Source organism: Idiotropiscis lumnitzeri, chromosome 10 (genome assembly GCF_059441095.1).
Source record: "Idiotropiscis lumnitzeri isolate Australia: NSW breed Sydney's pygmy pipehorse chromosome 10, RoL_Ilum_1.0, whole genome shotgun sequence".
Classification (NCBI taxonomy): Eukaryota; Metazoa; Chordata; class Actinopteri; order Syngnathiformes; family Syngnathidae; genus Idiotropiscis; species Idiotropiscis lumnitzeri.
The window spans coordinates 14,915,684-14,931,737 of NC_142400.1; the positions used below are offsets into that span (position 1 = coordinate 14,915,684).

The 16,054-nt window shown below is 40.4% G+C and overlaps 1 protein-coding gene across 1 annotated transcript; it reads left to right on the top strand.

Moving 5' to 3' along the window:
* Window positions 1–2,117: 2,117 nt before the first annotated feature.
* LOC148329452 (vascular endothelial growth factor A-A-like) lies at window positions 2,118–14,988 on the top strand. Its single transcript, XM_088307331.1, has 7 exons — window positions 2,118–2,765; window positions 4,118–4,160; window positions 6,391–6,587; window positions 7,602–7,678; window positions 7,761–7,793; window positions 10,852–10,983; window positions 12,805–14,988. The coding sequence occupies exons 1-7, from the start codon at window positions 2,700–2,702 to the stop codon at window positions 12,824–12,826; spliced, it is 570 nt and encodes a 189-aa protein (XP_088163457.1). The 5' UTR covers window positions 2,118–2,699; the 3' UTR covers window positions 12,827–14,988.
* The last annotated feature ends 1,066 nt before the right edge of the window (window positions 14,989–16,054 follow it).

Below are 16,054 nucleotides of genomic sequence, written 5' to 3' on the forward strand. Positions count from 1 at the left end.
TGTCACTTTTTTTACCCCTCGTACGGCGCCCCTCATAAGCACAGATGGAGTCCAAAGTGATGATATAATTGTGTAAATCGCCATTTCACTACTCATGCTGTCTGGAAAATGAATTTGTAGTGACTGATTCATGTGACATCAAGTATGTGTTGAATATTTATCTACATCATGCTTTACTCATCAAACAATGACCTCTACTAGGTCAATAGTCATCCGATCGCTCTGGTTCGGCATAAGAGGGTCGAGCAAGCTTTTCCAAGCTGTTTTTATTTGAACACAATTTTTATTCACAAAAATGTATCATACTTTCAGTGTCATCATTAATATTCAGTTGTGTTCTGTCTTGTTTTAAATGTTCAGTGATATTTTTTTAGCCTTTCACTACTGCACTCCCGTTCCCCCTCCCTATCTTGGTGGAGTCACGGGCGGGATTGGAGACTATTATCCATTGAAAATCATTATAAATATATCAGTAATATTGTCTTGATAGAGAATTGATCAAGTGATATTTTTCAAAGACTCGTCAGCAGCAACGTCTTTATCCGATTTCAATGAAGAATACACCCACTCCACCGACATCGTCTACTCCTTATTTCTGTAGCTCATTAGCTTAAACGCTTCTCTTAAGGGGGAGCGCTGGAACCTATCCCAGTTGTCATCGGGCTGTAGGCGGGCACCCTGATCTGGTTGCCAGCCAATCGCAGAGCACACAAAGACAAATAACCATCTGCTCTCACAATCACACCTAGGGACAATTTAGAATGGTCAATCAACCTGTGATTCATGTCTTTGAAATACGGGAGGAAACCAGAGTGCCCACGCAGACACGAGTAGAATATGCAAACTCCACACAGGAAGGCCGGAACTGGAACCAAACCCACGACCTCTGCACCTCGAAGCTGACGTGCCAACCATTTGGTTAAAACATTTTTTTTTTGAAAGGTGAGCAGGATTCTCTCCATCACATCTAGCCATGACTGACTCTTAATACATTTAAACAGTGTTATAGCATTGCACTCCAACCCCCCTCCAACACAAACACACATACAGCCACCACCTAGCTCCCACCCCACCCTTCGCCGGGTGAAATGTTGGTAGATCCGGAACAATATGGCCACTTATAAATGTGCATTGACATTAATCTACCACAAACATAGAGTACATGACCCATAAACATTTCTGTCGACAAGATGGTCACGTTTGGTATGGATTCTCCCCTGCCCACCCCCCCGTGAATGTCCACAGGGCCACAGCCCCGGTGACCCCGCCCTCTTTACGGCCCTGGTTTTACACCATATTTACGGTCTCAAATTGTGAGCATTTGCCTTAAACTAATACAGCAACGGAATTTATCACTGAAAACAGTCTTAATGAAAAGAATCAAGGTTTGGTTCTTGAGAGAGAGGTTTTTGTTCTTCTGATCTTGAAAGTTCACTCAAGGCTGAAGGACAGCTGATGCACGCACACGAAACAAAATGACAAGTGTGCCAGGAACCATGGAAACTATGTGGAGTAGTTTTAGTGGTGCACTGAACCATCTGTGTGCCAGAATGGTTGCACTATTTTAAATCGAAACAAGTCAGACAAATGTTAAAAGATCCACCCTTAAAATGAAAGGTCATCTTGCAAAAAAAAGATTAAACTTATTTACTGTAAATAAACTAAATTGCGGCAGAGTTAAGCAATGTATGATTTAAGAGTTCTTCTATGCTTAGTGACAACCGTAAAATATGCTTTGTCTAAAATAAATTAGATTCGTCTTAAAGTTACCACAATCTTTGAATGGTACATTTCGTTTTCTCCAAATTGTCAGTGATATGAATCATTTAATAAATACAATGGCAACTATCATTCGCCTAACAAATCTTACACAAAAATTAATGTCATAGTCTTGTGACAGTTTTTTTTTTTTAACTAAACACATTTGGCCGGGTTAATTGATAATTGTAGACAAACCTTGATGGGTGGGTTAATGGTTTCATCAATGACTGTCAGGCCGGAGTTTAGATAAAGCATCTCTGCTGCTATTGGCTGTTCTCCGTTGCCCCTCCTCCTCCTCCTGGAGCCTGCTGCTCGCGAATGCTGCACCTTTAATAATAAAGCATTGAACCCTGGCTCCTACCTCCTAGAGCAGATAGGGCGCTAGACAAGCTGGTACAGCTGAGCTGAGCCGGTGACAAGCCGCCGTCTATGTTTACTATAGAAACAACCACAGACAACAAGAGAAGACCGAGGCTGTGCTAAAATAAAGGCCGACAAAAGGCGTGAAGAAAGGGGGGAATTGGATCACTTTCTGCCGAGAAACGCTGTCCTTATCCTCCCACTCTCCTTCATGCAGTTGCGGGAGCGTAAGACAACCGGCGCGTAAAGTTGCTGAGCTGATCCGCTTCCCTTGTCAACACAGTTGAACGTATGTGGAGGATCGATTTGTTCCCGTGTGGATTTCAGACCCCATCACAGCGTCTTTGTCTGTGGATGAGCAATGCCTGTTGGATGGTAACATTTCCTGCAAGAAGACAACACCGTGCCACATGCGCTCGGAAGATATGGATTCGCTTTCACTATAGCAAAGATTTGCCGCGGTTTTTTAAAATATTCATTTTTCGTCTCTTGACTTTTTGCTAATTCATTTTTTAAAATTATTTTGTTAGAATTTGAACCAACCCTTGGGATTTTTAGACTTTTGTGGAGTTACAATCATGAACTTTGTTTTTAGTTTGGTACAAATTCTCTTGGCAGCGGTTCTTCACCTATCCACAGTTAAGGTAAGTTTCACACATCCGAGTTCCTCTAACTATAATTGATTAATAACTATTGGAGAACTAACTGCATGGCAACGTATTTGGCATATGTTGCGAGAGGTCTCAAGGAAGTCAAACGTATTTGTTTGAAATTGGTGTACGTGTTTCCAGATTGCCAATGACAAACGTGATTTATCACTTGGGAAACATTTTGCTTCAATGGAAACTGTGAAGCCATTTATAACGTCATCACTGCATGTGGCATATTAGCATGTGTCCTGTCACCGGCGAAATGCGTACTCAATGATGGTATTCTGTCAGTTTACGTTCGACACAGTCAACCGAGCAATGAAAAAATCACGTCACGTGCAATTGCGAAAAGAAAATTGTTCTCTTTATTAAACACAACCGAGGTGCAGAACCAAATGTGACGCCTTGGTCAAGGAGCTTTCTGGAAATTAACCTGACCTATTTGTTTAATTGTGGGTGGAAACCAGAGCACCGCCGGCAAGCTCGCCCAAACAAGGGAAAACATACAAAGAAGGAGAGGAACAATTAAGCACCCCCTCACCCTCGAAGTCAGGTGTCAAAAGCAGCCAATGTTCCCACACTGGAATCGAACCAGGAACCACCTTGCCATGAGGCAAGACCCACAACGGCTGGAATGAAATAAACAGCAATTAAATTGAAAAAAAAAGACGCAACACGGGAACGATTGTGTCCACATCGAGCAAGACCGTCGCTTATAATTCAGATTCGCAACCTCAATCAAAACCAACTCTCAAAATGATCCATTACACAAACTGTCCGATAACTGCTTGATTGACAAGCGCTCGAATTCAGTCTCGCGTTGAGCGAATTGTACGCGTGCAGTGCATTATTTGAACCTGTCCTCTTAGCTATTCAGCCCACGAGTTCAGTCCGGGTCTATTTTCCCCTCACGGTGATCTGGAATATATGCACGCCGAGGGGTTCGGTTTCTCCTAGCCGGCCTCCCTGCAGGTTGCCCACCTCCTTCACACCACGTTTCCCACACTCAATTTCTCACGCAATACCTTTGGCCAATTGCAGCAGCCACGAGGTAAACGGATGATGCAGCAGATCGTCACGTCAGCGTCTCTCACCGTCAAAAAAGACACGGGCTCTTAGTCCGTGGAAGCAAACATAGACATAATAGACAATAATGACTACTAGAAGCGCTTTTAACAGTTTGACAAAGGAACTCATTTTAACATGTAAACGCGTACATAGTTGTGTGTGTGTGTCTATCTATCTATCTCTTTTGTACAATTTACATTTATTGATTCTATCTTTATCTACGTGATGCACTGATTTCAAGAAAATGACACACACGTGCTATTCTGCATCTTTTGCAGACTGCCAGCATTAACAAGGGAATGGATAAGAGCAAAAATGAAGGTAAGTGTTCAATTTCTTATTAAAAAAATGTCATTTCATTCATCTGCGATGAGGTCAGATGAAAATAGGGCCACCTAGTGGACGTCGAATGAACATTTATATCTTCCATGACAGTATTATATACAGAATATATTCTTCATATATGTATATTTGTGTGTACATGTGTGTGAAGCCTTTTCTTTTCCGTGGTAAATACACTATTTCCCCTTTCTAACTAGAGGAAACAATTGTCAAAGTTCCCAGGTTGGCTAAAGTCCTGACTTGGGACTTTGGAGTCCCTATAAAAGAGTTGCAGATTACACTGCAGGCATATCTATAATAATTTGCATTGGAGGAAGTTTGAGTTGCTTCATTTGTGCGAGTCTGCTGCAGCAGCCGCCAAGTCAATACATCTGCAGTCAGCCTTGGTTCAGTGTCATCTGCTTGTTTGTTTGACAGTGACACTGTTGTGCTTAGGCCAAGGTTGGACCCTTTCAATGGTGATGGATGTAGACATGCGATTGGCTGCAGCAGACATCATCTCTGAGCAAAGGCACAGGGTCATGTGATTGTTATTGGGGTGATAGTGTCAGTTTGTGAAGTTCAAGAGCACACAGGTGGCAGACTTCCTGCTCCTTTTCAAATACTATCGCACCACCTGTCAGATTGACTAGAATTCAGCCATTTGAATTAGTGACTGGCGCAATCAATCAATTTTAGTAGATTCTTTGATTAGGACCCCAAGGGATCATGTAGGCATCATAAATATTTTTAAAAAATGGTTTAGCTCATTGACTCACATTTAAGTCACTGGCATTATTCCAAATACTCACCCAACACAGCATTGGGCTTATAGGGTCACATGTCAGAGTCCCCTGGCGCCACAGTGCCTGAGTTGAGGCTGCTTTGACTAACCAGGGGTCGGAAGTTTATAAAGGGTCACTGATGGACTGCTGAGTGGATTATTCTCTGTTGCACAAGGAATGGAAAATCTGGGAGGCACGATTTAGGCTACCATTCTAATTTTGACTGAACTTGGGATGCACTGATACCAATTCCTGTTATTAGTACTCGATACGCCTAATAATGTTCCGATACTACACACCATACAGCATGACCAACCTGACATATAGTTTTCATGTCAGCCATGTGGAGATATTTTTAAAGATAGGGATGACAACACTGTAAATTATGCTTTGCAAAATGAATAACTCCACTCGGGTGGCGACAGAGGCAGGTGGCATCAGGCAAGCTCAGAGTTTTGCTCCGCGAGCCGCTGCTTGGCTCCAGCCAAGCCAGCAGCGCTCCAGTCACGTAGCTGCCATGGCGGTGGACAGAAAGTAGGCCAAGCGGCAGGCATGGCTGCAGCGTGGCATGTCGAGGAAAGAGAAGTGTCTGGTTTAATAAATATCACTACAGTTTTATTTGATGAATTCAGGAATTCCCAAGAAGCAGTCTTGTATTCCTTTTTGTAGTTAAGACAAAGAGGTAACATGACATCCCGTGTTTACCCACCAGGCTCTGTATTCTCTTTGCCTCATATCTACTCGATGTATGGTAGGTCTAGACGGATTATCGGCCGGGCCAATTACCGGCGCTGATTTTCGTCATTTTGTCGAATATCGGCTTCTGATTTTGTCAAAAAAATTAATGGCTGATAATAAATCCATTTAAAACTGTGTTAATTTCAAGGAACTATTTATTTAAATTTTCAGTTAACTTTATAAGAGATTCTACCAACCCTGGGAAACCGCTCCACCTTTTCTTTTTGTTCATAATCAAAACAAAATAAGTTCAATTTTAACATTGGTGTCATTTTGAAATTTTGGAGAACTTTATTTACTGTGGAAAACTATAGGTTGCTCTACAATATAACTTTATTAGGATAGCGCATTTCACAACCGCTGCAGCTGTAACAAAGTACTTTACATAGAATACAACACGAAATAGCAATAATTCAATAATAAAGACTGTGAAAGCAATAGTTTAAAATACAACAAAAAAGAGCAGCCTCAAGTTGCATCGAAAGCCAAATTGAATAGACCATCTCCAAATATCGGTTATTGACCTCCATGACTATTAATAATCAGTATTGGGCACAACATGTCAATCTATCTCTAATTCAGTGCTTCTCAAATAGTGGGGCTGGCCACTGAATGGTCACTGCTACGAGATGTTGGATAGCGGTGGTGATGTCTCGGATGAGAATCTCACAGGGTTACCAATGGCAATGTATTCTCCTCTTTTTCAGTTATCCAACTCACAGATGTCATCATGAAGAGTCGGTGCCAGCCCAGAGAAATGCTTGTGGACATCTCCCAGGAGTACCCGGAAGACACAGAACACACCTACATACCTTCCTGTGTAGTCCTCACTCGGTGTGGAGGCTGCTGCAACGATGAGGCGATGGAGTGCGTGCCATCAGAAACCCGAAATGTTACACTACAAGTGAGTTGAGGATGGACACACCTAAACTGTTTAGTCAGTGACACAGATGAAAAAAAATGGAAAAAGCTCATCCTGTTGTTAATTTTGTGCATTCATTCATTTATTAATTTAATAGAATCCAATCCAATACAGAACAACAGACTAGTGGTTGTCTAACTTTTTACACCAAGCACTAGCTCATAAAATACTTGGCTTTCCAAGTATCACCACAATGAGCAACATTAAGATATTGTAGGATAGTAAGCCTAAGTGTTCATCAAAAACAAGATGGGATTTATGCCTTAAAACAATGTTTCATAATATTGTGAGCTACTATAACCTTCTACATGGTTTGGACATTGACACTGTTCTTGGGAAAAGGAAAGAAAAAACAGTACTTCCTTGATTAAGGAGTCAATGAAAATATATTGCACATAAAAATTGCATATAAATTGCAGCTATGTCCATGGTTAAAAACAAATCATTCTAAAACATGAAATGCAATAAATTATTTAAAAGTTAAATACAACTTAAGTACACTAAATAAATGTACTGGATTAAAAAGTTCAGGCCCCTGAAGCATTTTGCATGGTTAATTCAGTCATACTTTAGTGAACCACTAGAGGGAGCACATGAACAACTGCTTTGAGAAAAACTGCAAATGCAACATTTATTTTAAATAGAAGCGCTTTCATGGACAGTTTTAGGTGAAAAATTGTCAGAACACAATCTGCACATTTTTCCAGAGCTACAACTTTTCTTCAGGGCAGTGAAAGTGAAGCAACAAGACATACTATTTCAAATATGCTGTTTACTTCGCCGTAATGTTTACAACCATGTCCGTGTGGTCAAAGCTTCTCTTGGCCTCTGAACACGCCTGCCTTAGGCATGCGTGATGGTTGAAGAATTACAGGAAATCATGATTGCACAAACATTCATGTCTTCGAGTCTTTCAATTAGGCAGTGGCGAGGGCGTTTGGTTCTCAGTTCATATTAAGATGACCATTTCTTTGTCCTGTCCTGTTTTCCTTCAAGGTAATGCGTGTCAGATCATTGGTCACGCAACATAAAATTCAATTAAGCTTCACAGAGCATCAAAAGTGTGACTGCAGGTGAGAGAGCACACATTGACATTCAGTTTCATCACAGGAACAAAAAAAAACCTAAATCACTTTTGTACATTTTTATTTTCAGACTAAAGCCCGAAGTTCAAGCAAAGAAAGAATAGTAAGTACGTCGTGTATTTTTTGAGCTTTTTTTTTTTTTTTTTTTTATATTCTGAGAGTTTGAATGTGTGTGTTGGGGGTGGTGTTTCTGTATTTCAGCTAAGCTCAAGATTTTTTTTCTCTGAAGCTTTATGATTTTGCCCGGAAACCTTCCTATACTTGTGCTGGAAGAAAAGCAGACACGCATACTTTCCCCATACTTTCCCCGTTGTGTCATAGTTTGGCGAAAGATGAATGAATGGTGCCGTCTGGGGTTGAAGTAATACTAGAAAATAATAATTAAATCTAAAATTAGTTTTTAATTGTGAGTGGCATTAAATGCCTGTTTACTTCCTTCCTAAGTTCAGTGATTGGCTTCCCATGAGTATATCACCTTTGTGTTCAATTAAAGAGACACACATTTCACACTGATTCAATCCATTTGTGAGTAAATTGATACGAGACCACCGTTACTTCAGTCAGTAGTCATATTTTTTTCTGACATTTTTATTGTTGGTATGCCGTGTGATTTTTTTAAACGTCAAATGGCTGCCTGACCCAATAAAGTTTGGGAAACATTGCAACTGTTTGTTGCTTTTGTTTTGTAAGCAGGCACATTTGGTACATATTTTGGTTGACCCAAAAGTGACATGCCCCATCGTGTTACAATTTGGGAATTCTAACAAATACAATCCAGGCCAAGTGTGACTTCAAATTGTTTTATGTTAAAATTTGGGAATGGGCAAAACTCAATCTGCTTGATTGGCTGTTCTGAACTCCTTTCTTCTATGGCAGTGTCGTTTTGAGTAGGTTAAGGATTTTAGTTGCGTCATCGTCTGCATGGATGTACTGTCGCTCAACTTCTCTTATCACGATGTTCTTCTTAAGAACCCAACAAATTGCGAGTGAATCAACAGCGCCTCAATTTTGTCTCATTTGCGTCAAGACACATCCAATCAACAATTTCACACCATAGTCTTCAATCAATCAAGTCAGTCTGTACATGCGTGTATTGAAGGTAGAGATTCCACCAATTCTGTCACTCCGCTCTTTTTATGGCAGCGTTAGTTTCATGGTGTGGCTCTAACAGCAGGCAAAGTCTGCAGGCCGCAGACCACCCAATGCTGTCTGCAAAATGACTCCAGTTGCACAAATCTAACCCGCAACTACCTCCCCAGTCTAATTGTAGCAACAGGTGTCAGGCACGTAACCTATTTTTACAAAGTATTTTTAGTGCTGCGACGAGGGGATGAAAAGAGTGATGAGTGGAGACCCTGTCGCTTAAATCAGTTGACACAAAGCATTGTGTCTTTCGATGGCGCCGCCATCATCACTTCATTTTCAGTTCAGGTTTTGACACATATTGTGACATGCAGCATGTCATGCTCAGGTCAGTATGTTAGTTCCAGTAGAAGCACATGGACAGTTCCACGTACAGTTTAAAATGACAAAGCAGAAAATTCTCTCATCAGCACGGCCTGTACAGTTCAAAGAAATGAAGGTGAATAAGCGGTAGGTCGAGCTAAATTTAAATACAACTCCACCGCTCACCGTCAAACTCACGACTCCATGCGGACACATTTATTAATACAGTGACAAATACATGTATCCATCCGTCCCTTCTCTAAGTAGGTCAGGTTTTTCAAGTCGATAAGGGCAGCGTGTACGACGGCAGCTTGAAAGTTGAAGTGCGGGAAGCCAAAGAGCGTTAAGATCTGATTACCAAAGTCAAATCCTTTTGTTGTGAGGCTGAAATGACCTCAGCTTTGCCCTGCCGTGTTGGAGGATTGCCTGTCTCTGTGCGCAGTCAGCTACTTTGATGTGGCGACGTTGTAAAGAGGATGCAAGTCATTCATCTTTCGTCACAGGGACATACCGTACGTCCTCTTTCACCTCCCATGATTTGGATCAATATGCCACTCTGCTAATGACAAAACTAGATGAGAAAGCAGATTCCCCACTGCTTGATTAGTTTTCTCTCGATTTTATTGATTTTGCCCAGCACAAACCAGCCTGGATCTCCTTCGCAGTCATTTGCCTTTGGTTTCACCTCTGTTTGGCAGTCGTAATGGGGAGAAATGAAGGAAAAGTACCAACATGAAGATTTACATGATCAAATCTCTAATGTGTATACTGTTATTTGGTTTGTTTTGTCCTGCTCAGATAAATTTTAGCCACACTCTCGGTGCATCTTATCTCCTGTCGTGTCTCCTTTTGTCTCCAGTGATAGGTGCATATACAGGCGACAGTCAAGTATTACATAAATATAAGTAAAGACGTGGTGGATTTTTGCAGCCTTGAGGTTTTACTGATAAGTTGAATGCTATGGGTCATTAAGCATCTGTTTTCCGACAGACTTTTGAGAAGGTGATACAGAATTGATCGTGATGCCTGGATGTAAGACAAAGCATTCCTTTTTACCGTCTCACTATTTCCACCAAACAACCGCAATATATCAAGTTAGTTCCTTGTTTTGTCTCAATTCTGACCTTGCATCTTGGGAGAGCAATGGTCCAGATACAGCTTCAATGTCGCGTTCAGCTTAATTAACGTTGTGTGCCTGCCTGCTACGAGTCTCGGTTTTTTGATCCCATTGTTTGCACGGGATATTCTGTGTTACGTATCATGCTAAGTAAACTTGGTGGGTTTGTCACAGCTCCTGGAATAAATTGTCGCAGATGTTTAATGATGAAAACTTGTACGCAAGTAGTGGATATCGAGCTTGACATTGACTTCACACAAATGCAAGCCATGACCATGTATGAACTTGTGTCACTCCGGGAGGAGATCAGACATCGGTCTTGTTATCCAGGGGCCAAAGGGGACAAGGATCCCAGATTTGCTGGATTAGTCCAACTGCGGCAATGTCAAAACGGAGCCACAAATCTTGTGTGTGCATACATTTTCTTCACTCAACAATCTTGATCAATGAGACGAGGAGCGCTGTGGGCTGGGATTGTGGGAAGTAGAGCGATTAGGGATTTTGCATGAGTGTCCATGTCCGTCTTTTCTGCAGACTTTGCTCTGTAGCTTAGATCTCTCTCTTTCTCTTTTGTCTCTCCTTTTTGCTTCCCTTGCAGCCACTGTGCGCCTTGTTCAGAGAGAAGAAAGCGCTTGTTTGTGCAGGACCCTCTCACCTGTAAATGCTCCTGCAAATTCACACAATTAGACTGCAAGTCCAGGCAGCTTGAATTAAACGAAAGAACTTGCAGGTTTGTTTACCATACATAAGATAAACAACGTGCCTTGAAAAAATAAAAAATCTTTTAGTTTCTTATCTTTTCACCCACCACTGTGCTTAAGCATGCCTCTCCCTTGCTTTTTGGTGCTGTGTTGTATTTGTAGATGTGAATGTTGCAGCTTCCTCCTCCCACTGCTTGCATCGTTTTGTCGAATGCTTTCGTGACTCTAGTTAGTATTGGAAGTAAAAATTGTTGTGGTCATTTATTTTGACATGTCATTTTAATTCATTGTCATTTAATATAAAGATATAATTGGGTTCATGTTCACAGGCACTCATAATAGATATTATCCCCCAAAAATATATATATATATATATACATTATATATATATATATATATATATATATATATATATATAATTATTACTCTCAGTATTCTCCACGGATTTTCCGTTTTCCAATTCAAGACATTTTAGTTGGTTTGAAGCCAATAAGAAGCAAGCATTCCTGTACAGGGGCTTGATTGGTTCCACCAAATCGAGCTAAAAAATAATGTTGATACAAAGTGTATATTTACAGTGGAGTAACGCTGACAACATTTGCCATCTGCATGCATTTTCATCCGAAAGTATACTGTGGGCCCACTCATGTTTGCAGCTTGGTATAGGTGAAGCAAAATTCCCACTTATTTGTATTTGGTTTTTCGGGGGTAAAATATGAAAATAAATGTTTGCGGTGACGATTATAACAGGCACCAAATATCCACAGATTTTTGCTATATTCCCTATCCCATGAATAGCGGCCGCCCACTCATTGTATGTCTGTTGAAAATTTGAATTATGGCCGCCATGTGTCTCCTCTCCTCCGATAAATGACGTACACTCCTTTGGAGAAGTAATACCAAGAGCATTATTTTTAGGCAGCTAATAGAGACATAAATGTAACATATTGACGCACGCACATGCCAGCCGTTCTGAGGACCGATAATGAAGGTGTTTTAAAGATTTGCCAGAGAGTCATCAGAAGATAGCATTGTGACGCTATACGACATTGTTGTTATATAAACAAGCATCTGAAATAACAAGAGTAAGCCGCGCTTAGTGTAATTAATCACAATTACACAAGCAAAAATACTTGGAATGCAAATGAGATTTTACGTTTATTTATTTTGCTTTTTTTGTTAAAAAAAAAAGACTGCATGTACTATATGCATCAAGCATATTAAAATGATTCATGTTCCGCCATTTTGAAGAAGATTTGCACGTTTCTGAATGCATCGGTTGCTATGCTGCTTGCTTCATTTTGCCCATGTGCATCATAAACTAGTTAAAATAGTTGAGTTAAGGTAGACTCAGTGAAGCACACACCCCAAAAGAGAGATGGTCAGTCTGCAGCCTGTAGTTAACATGACCTCCTGTGACCCAGTGACTTAAATGACCTCAGAGCCCTCTGGGCCTCCCACACTGGGCCCCCCACACTGTTCTGGATTTAGAGAACCACACTCGTCTGCAGCCAGTGACGTGATTCTAATAGGCTGCTTCATGTTCAGGAGATGTGCTAGTGGTGGGATTAAGATCCCTCCAATTGACAGTTGTTGTTTTAAGCCTCAGATGCTTAACTTAGCTGCAAACCCATTTTAGTCACATTGAAATAAGAGTGATATTTTCTGGAGGTTTAAACTAAAAGGTAGAAAGCCATACAAGCTACACGCCTAGCCCCCTCATCCTCCATCTTTTCTTCCTGCTTTTGCCCTTGTCTCAATGTTTATTTGCATGTATTTGTAAGATTTTGGAATGTACTCAGAGTTGAGTCTTCAAACACTCAACCGGATTTCTGTCTCTTCTTCGGCAGATGTGACAAACTGAGGAGATGAGACCAGGAGGTGCAGACTACACTGTTATGAAGGAATTCTTTTTGGCACAGCACTTTGAAATCTGAGGATGCATTCCCTGCAAGGACACTCAAGGACAATGCAAAACAGGACGTTCTGCATTCTTATCTTGCCAATGTCTGTTTTCCACCTAACGCTATTAATATATATGTGCATATACTCTAAGTACAGTACATCAACAGTGTGTATTGCTGCTACTATTTAAAACGAATGCGCTGTCGGCGTGTGAATGGGATATGTGACAGAGCTCCTGGGTAAAATTGGGGAAAAGATATTTTATTTTATGTAAGACTTCACTGGATGCTGGTCTGCTGTGGATATGAACCTGAAATACGTCTCGCTTTGTGGAAAATTCGGTGACCACAATTTCATCCATTGATGCAACAAAAGGCGAACTTGCCTGAAGGGGCCGAATGGGAGCAGCTGGTTTCGGAATTGATGATGGGGATACCTGCGGCACTTGAACTGTAAGGCAGGTTTCCGAACTTGTTCTCCTCTGTGACACGATTAGACGTTTCGTCTGTACTGTAGGAAGCGACAACAGTTAATGTGAGAATATAACTACAAAATATGACACAACTGCTGACACAGGTTACGTGCTGTGGTGACGAATAATGTAACCTTCTTCCCAAATAGAAGTTCAGCGACGATGGCATGAACCTAAAGAAAGGTCTGCCAAGTAAGTGATAAGAATTTGGGCTAAAATATACGTATGATTCTAGTTTGAAAGTTCAAGTTTTGTCAGGGTTTAAAGGTATCGAACCACTACCTGTCTGGTCCTGCCTCCATCACGCAACTTTTTTGGCTTAGAAAAGATATTTTTATTGACATGCACAGTTTATTATTTGTATTTTTAGACATTGTGTTAATTTCACAATATGAGTTGAGACCATGCTAAAGGGATATTAATGTAGGTATATATGACAAAGGGTAGTGACTAGATGAGCTAAGAATAAGTCAGTCTAGAAGCCCCCCCCAAAACCTTGCTGTTTTTTTTTTTTGTTTTTTTTTTGTATTTAATAGCTTTGTCTGTGTTCCAAAGAAATAGTAATGTCTCCACAGCAGAGCGATTTATTAACAGTCTGTATATACTTACTGGATATCCCTTTTTCAAATAGACTACATTTAATTTATAGAATGTGTTCAGTATTCTGTATTATAATATTTATATGAATTGTTACAGTGATTTGAGTTTTTCCTCCGTTTCAATCTGCCTTGAGATTGAACATGTTTGACTGTGGATTTTTGTGGGACGGGGCAGGACTGAAAACAAAGCTTTGACATTCCTGATTTTAAACTGAAGCTATGTTACTCACCAGCCGAATGGGGACGTGACGGTTCCGGGAGGGGCAGGGGGAGGGGGGGACGGTTGGGTATAATGGGCATTTGACCGATGGAAACCCCAGTCACAAGTATGTGCGTATGATGCACCAGCACAGGTGCTTTTCATTTTGGACTCGGGCAATGGACATGTGGTTTTGCACTTGTTTGTCCGCAGACACGTCATATGCAGGACTGAAGGAGTCTAGTTGCTGCTGCTCCTCAGCTTGGACCTAATTGAGTGAGGATTCACGTTTGTTGGGCTCTAGTCTTAGGGTGGTGAACTGGCACTGTACTTTCTCTGGCTGTTCTGACAAGCACAAGTGACACTCAAGTATTTTTTTTAAGCAGAAGTACATAGTCACAAGTCAATGTAAACTGTAAAAAATGAATTAAAAAAACTGTTCAGGCATTAAATGACACTACGCGATGCTACAAACTGACGTGTACAGCACTCAAAATGTAGATGCAAAAGCTGCTAAACGACATAATTACACAACTAACCTTTTCTGCCAGTTGCAACACTTTTTATCAGCCATGTGAGCCAGCAGTAAATGCTGATATTACCACCCTCAAACTAAAGTCCTGAGACTGAGTTCACTACGACTATCAGCTGGGTCAGAGCCAATGCCTCTCAAGTCCTCAGTTGATGAGAACATTCTTTTTGTATTTAAATAAAACAACTGTGTTGAGTTTTTACAGCCACAATTTTTTTTGTATATTTTCACATTAATATATTTATTTGTGCTGTAAATTCTTTTACAATATTAATACTGTTTTTGTTGTTTCTAGTGTAACTATTAAACATATTTATTTTTAAAATACATCAAGTCTTTTTTCATCAATGCTGCCTTTAGACTGATTTGAATCCCGTCGGATATAACTTAGCTCAGAGGATTTGGGTGAGCAGCGAATCTTTTCAATATAATGGTGACTATTAATACTGACAATACAGCACAATTTTTCTTATCCTTCCTGAAGTTGCTTTTCATGGTATGTTTTGGATATTTCATCATCTTCACTGTTAAGCACTGTCAGTCAGATTTTTAACATTTGACTAAATGTGACGTAACCATTTTAATCTTCCTTAATTTCTTAGTTTGGAGCCATTTTTAGATGTTCTCTTTTAGCATCAGTAATAGGCCCTTACCCAAAAAGAATTGAAATAAGTGCTTCAACTATTAGTACAAGGAAGTGAGAAACCTCTTTATCCTGCATGTGAATACATTTCTTACGAGACGAAAACGTTTGAGCATTTTTGTGCCCCTGGGAAAGCCATTTTTTTTAAACAAGTGTTCGAAGTGTTTAAGCTCAACAGCTTAGTAATGGTGCTGAGTACTTTGCAACTAAAAACCCAAAGAATGCTGGTAATGATTTGATCTGCAATTACAATGGATTTTTATTCTAAATCAGGACAACTTTACCCTCATGGCAAAGAAGGGAAAGAGTGAACTTTAAACGGCTCATTCTCCAAGGCCATATATGTCCTTTGACTGAGAAGACATATATTGACATACAGTGGCTTGCGAAAGTATTCGGCCCCTTTGAACTATTTTACTTTCTGCCATATTTCAGACTTCAAACATAAAGATGTAGAATTCATAAGATATTTTCAACTTTTTTTTTTCGATAAAACAATGGTAAGTGGGGCATGCAATATTATTTGGCATTTTTACTGTCAGTGCAGCTTACTCACTCCAGATGTTACCTGAGGCTTTTAGATTGATCTAGTGCAGACCTAAATGACAGATGATGATAAATGCAGTCCACCTGTGTGTAATCTCGTCTCAGTATAACTGCACCTACTCTGTGATGCGCTCACTGGTCTGTTAAAAGAATATTGGGGAGAAAACTGCATCTTGAAGACCAAGGAACACACCAAGGTAAAGT